This window comes from Equus przewalskii, chromosome X (genome assembly GCF_037783145.1).
Source record: "Equus przewalskii isolate Varuska chromosome X, EquPr2, whole genome shotgun sequence".
In the NCBI taxonomy this organism is placed as follows: Eukaryota; Metazoa; Chordata; class Mammalia; order Perissodactyla; family Equidae; genus Equus; species Equus przewalskii.
In genome coordinates this window covers 81,867,189-81,871,358 of record NC_091863.1, presented here as the reverse complement: position 1 = coordinate 81,871,358, position 4,170 = coordinate 81,867,189, and the positions used below count along the sequence as shown (strand labels likewise).

Genomic DNA, 4,170 nt, shown 5'->3' with positions numbered 1-4,170 from the left:
GCCTTCATCGAGGGATTTCTCTGCACCAGGAGCTGGGCACTGTGCTGCCCACTTCACAGGTGTTGTCTCTCTTAGTCCTCCCAACATTCCATCTTAATTCCACCACATTCCCCTCCACGCCCCCCACTCCCGCCTCCAGCCCCTTCTGGAGGCTTATCGTGAGCACCACTGCAGCCCACCTCTCCTCCTGCCTCCTGTGAACACTGTTAAGCATGCATCTGTCGGGGAGCAAAAGCCTCGGTTAGCGCTGATCATGTATTATTGTCGTTCTCTCCACGCAGACCTTAAACTCAAGGACAAGTACCATGGCTCCTTTTCGGCAATCAAAGCACACAACTTTATTGATGATACATACAAATGTAGGCTTGGGTGGATGAGGTTACGTCAGTAGAGCACGTAGAAGGGGCGTGTACTTTTTGATGAACAGGTTCACTATCCATCAGCTCACGCAGAAGAAAAGAGTAAATGGAAAAGAAGTCAACCTAAGCAGCTACAAACTGCATTTTCAGCACAAGCTCCGATACCTGTCTGGTCTCCACCAAACAGTCCAGCTTACACACGGAGACCCCCACAGGCAAGGTGTCCCTCGTGACGCTATAATGTGATGTTCTTTATCGACAGCGGGCAGCTGAAATGATCCCTTTACCACAGGAAGGAGGCTGCAAGGGACTAATTTACTATGTGCATTGCCTGCAGACTGCAAAACCAAGAGGTTACTCAGAGCTCCGTGGGAACCCTGCCTGCCTGGCCGATAAGAGTGTGGTCCTCCTGTTAGCAAGTGTAACTTTCACCCCATGATGTGGTGATTGGCGAGGGCTGGACCTTCAGTAGCACCCACTGCAGATGCCTCGACTGAGAACACAAGGGTGTGTTCGCCCAACAGGTTTTGGGTGGATTCAGTCCCGTTCTGTTCGACATGGCCATCTAAGAGGCCAGGGTGTCCGGAAGAACCTGTCTGTTCCCGTTCCTGATAAAGAGGGATGTGAACGAGAGCAGCATTTGGGCACCCAGCAATTCCCCCGCCAAGACTGCCTTTTCAGACAAACCCACCAACGGTTTCAAAACCTGAACCTCAGCACATCCACTTCCCTCTGATATCAAAGGAAACTTCAAGTCTGAAACGGACTTGGCAAGCATGTTATTAATAACTGTCATGCTTATTAACAAATTTAATCCGGCCTGCTGCAGAAATGAGTTGCAGCAATGTGACACAGTCTCCCGACACACTTCATTGATGTACATCTTAATCGGGCCCTGTTTTTCAACACTCGCATTCAAGTTATCCAGGGCACAGAAAGCCTTCTCCTTAACAGCAGGGTCCGCTGTGGGGATCGTGTTTCCACCAATGGAGAGGCTGGCCAAGTGACTACTGATATCGTGGCTAAATGAAAAACCAGCTTCCTTGGGCTGAGCAAACAACATTTTTCCCTGAATGAAAGGATACTGGGAGAGGTCAAGAATACAACTGAAACATGCCCAGAAACTGATGATTGGATAAAGAAGATATGGTATATATACACAATGGAATACTACTCAGCCATAAAAAAAGACAAAATTGGCCCATTCGCAGCAACGTGGATGGACCTCGAGGGTATTATGTTAAGTGAAATAAGCCAGTCAGAGAAAGACGAACTCTATATGACTCCACTCATAGGTGGAAGGTAATATATTGACAAGGAGATCTGATCGGTGGTTACCAGGGAAAAGGGGGCGTGGGGGGAGGGCACAAAGGGGGAAGTGGTGTACCCACAGCATGACTAACAATAATGTACAACTGAAATCTCACAAGGTTGTAATCTATCATAACATTAATAAAAAATAAATTAATTAAAAAAAAGAATACAACTGAAATTTTTAATGACTTCAGCATTGCAACAAATGTAATTTTCATTCAGGAAAAGGTAATTCTTTATTGGGAAGTGTCCTCTTTGGGATACCCTTGGCACTTACTGCCCATGGTTCATGTCAGCCTTATCCTCAGGACTTTGCTTTTCCCGGATCTTTGACTAAAGACCAGAGCCCGTATCTGTTCTCCCCTGTCTGAAACTCCCTTCTCTTTTGCTCTTTTCTTACTGTGGTGAACCCTCCTCTGATTAGTGGGTAAACACTGTGTCAACTTCTAGCCCTGACCTTCAGACCTGTTTTCACTAATCACCAGTTTGAGCACATTCCACATCTATGACAAGTCACAGGAGGTTCTCCCTCTTGAAAAATCCATCTAGTTGTGGTGTTCTAGGAAGGAGATTGTTGGAAGTTCTTTTCCTGGACAGAAGATGTCCTAACCGCCATGTGACATGGACTAGGGGCAATGCAAATACATAGAGCTTTGATATTTGTCTCTGCAGATAAACACGTCAACAGTCAGGATAGAAGAGTATCAGTATTTCTCTTTCCTGACTTGGGACCTTAAGTTTTAAATATTTCTCCCTTGGTATTTACCTCCCTTAAGCTCATTCCTGCTGTTTCCTCAGACGTACAACATTTGACTTTCCTGGCACCAAAGTAAGAGAGGAAAAGAACAAAGGCTAGGAAAGGGAGAAGCTGAATTGCCTCTAGACTCTGTATTCTGACTCCTACATCCCTATCCTCACCCCTTATCTCCAGGATATCACACTGTGTGGAGCAATTTCCTTCCTCCCTTGCCTAGAGTTATGTCTACAGCTAGACAGATAAGAGACAATGGAGATTGGTAGATATACTGGCACGTAGGTGCACTCTCTCCAGAGTAAAAACAAATCTAGTTTTCAAATGTCTCCCATTTAGGTCTCAGGCACACCACCCACCCTGCTCTCCTACCACTTTCATCAGCCTGGCCCTCCTCCACAAATGCACCTTTTCCACTCCCCTGTCCCCCAGCCACTCTCTTGACCTTGCTCTCTCCCTTCAAATGCCCACTTTTCTGCTCTACCCCTCATTTCTGCTCCATAAATATTAACACTGCTTCCCCAGAGCCAAAAAGGATTGGATTGAGTAATGCTTTCCTGAAGACAGGATAAGAGTGGAAGAACAGGTTCTGTTTTCACACTTGCCTTTACCACCCCCTTATAACGGGTTCAGGCCCCACATTTCCTTGAAGAGACACTCACTTGGTTCAGTTTCTACTAAATATCCTATTATTTTCTTTCTCTTACTTTCTCTTGGATTGTGCCGCCCCCTGCAGACAGGCAAACAAACAAACAGATAAGGGTCAGTGAACATTTACTGCTGAGTGGTAGGCCACCATGCCTATCTTTTACTGATTCAGGGCTATGTCAAATGATTCTCAGCTCTCACTCCCAGATGCCAGCACCAGTTTTCCCCCCGACCCTGAGCCTCATTTAGAGAACTAAAATGAGCTGGTGGGTATCCTGGGGGTGTAGAGAAAGTTGACTCCATCCCTTCAGGTCTCCGCCCTCCGAAACCCACCCTGACTCCAAGAGACATTTGTTCCACACCAAAAGGTCCTTGAAATTTGGTTCTATCAAAAACACCCATGAGCATATTTGGTCCATGCCAAATGGTTCCTGATACTCAGTCTTAGCAAAAATGCCCATAAGTAGGGCTGGAGACATGAACAGACATTTCTCCGAAGAAGATATACTGATGGCCAATAGGCACATGAAAAGATGCTCATCATCGCTGATCATCAGGGAAATGCAAATCAAAACTACACCAAGATATCACCTTACACCCGTTAGAATGACAAAAATATCTAAAACTAATAGCAACAAATGTTGGAGAGGTTGTGGAGAAAAAGGAACCCTCATACACTGCTGGTGGGAATGCAAACTGGTGCAGCCACTATGGAAAACAGTCTGGAGATTCCTCAAAAAATTAAAAATAGAACTGCCATACGATCCAGCCATCCCACTACTGGGTATTTATCCAAAGAGCTTGAAGTCAGCAATCCCAAAAGTCCTATGCACCCCAATGTTTATTGCAGCACTGTTTACAATAGCCAAGACGTGGAAGCAACCTAAGTGTCCAGCAACAGACGAATGGATAAAGAAGATGTGGTACATATATACAATGGAATACTACTCAGCTGCAAAACAGAACAAAATCATTCCATTTGCAATAACATGGATGGACCTTGAGAGAATTATGTTAAGTGAAATAAGCCAGCGAGAGAAAGATAATCTGTGTATGACTCCACTCATATGAGGAATTTAAAATTATGGACTAAGAACA

At 45.2% G+C, this 4,170-nt stretch overlaps 1 protein-coding gene across 1 annotated transcript; it reads right to left on the bottom strand.

The window, feature by feature from the left end:
* Positions 1 to 310: 310 nt before the first annotated feature.
* On the bottom strand, positions 311 to 1,465 carry LOC139080903 (protein ARMCX6-like). Its single transcript, XM_070603542.1, has one exon. It carries the CDS (start codon positions 1,420 to 1,422, stop codon positions 925 to 927), a length of 498 nt encoding a protein of 165 aa, XP_070459643.1. The 5' UTR covers positions 1,423 to 1,465; the 3' UTR covers positions 311 to 924.
* Between the last annotated feature and the right edge of the window lie 2,705 nt (positions 1,466 to 4,170).

What these genes read in the sequence shown, in the direction of transcription:
- LOC139080903 (XM_070603542.1), bottom strand. Translation starts at nt 1,422, where the DNA reads ATGTTGTTTGCTCAGCCCAAGGAAGCTGGTTTTTCATTTAGCCACGAT.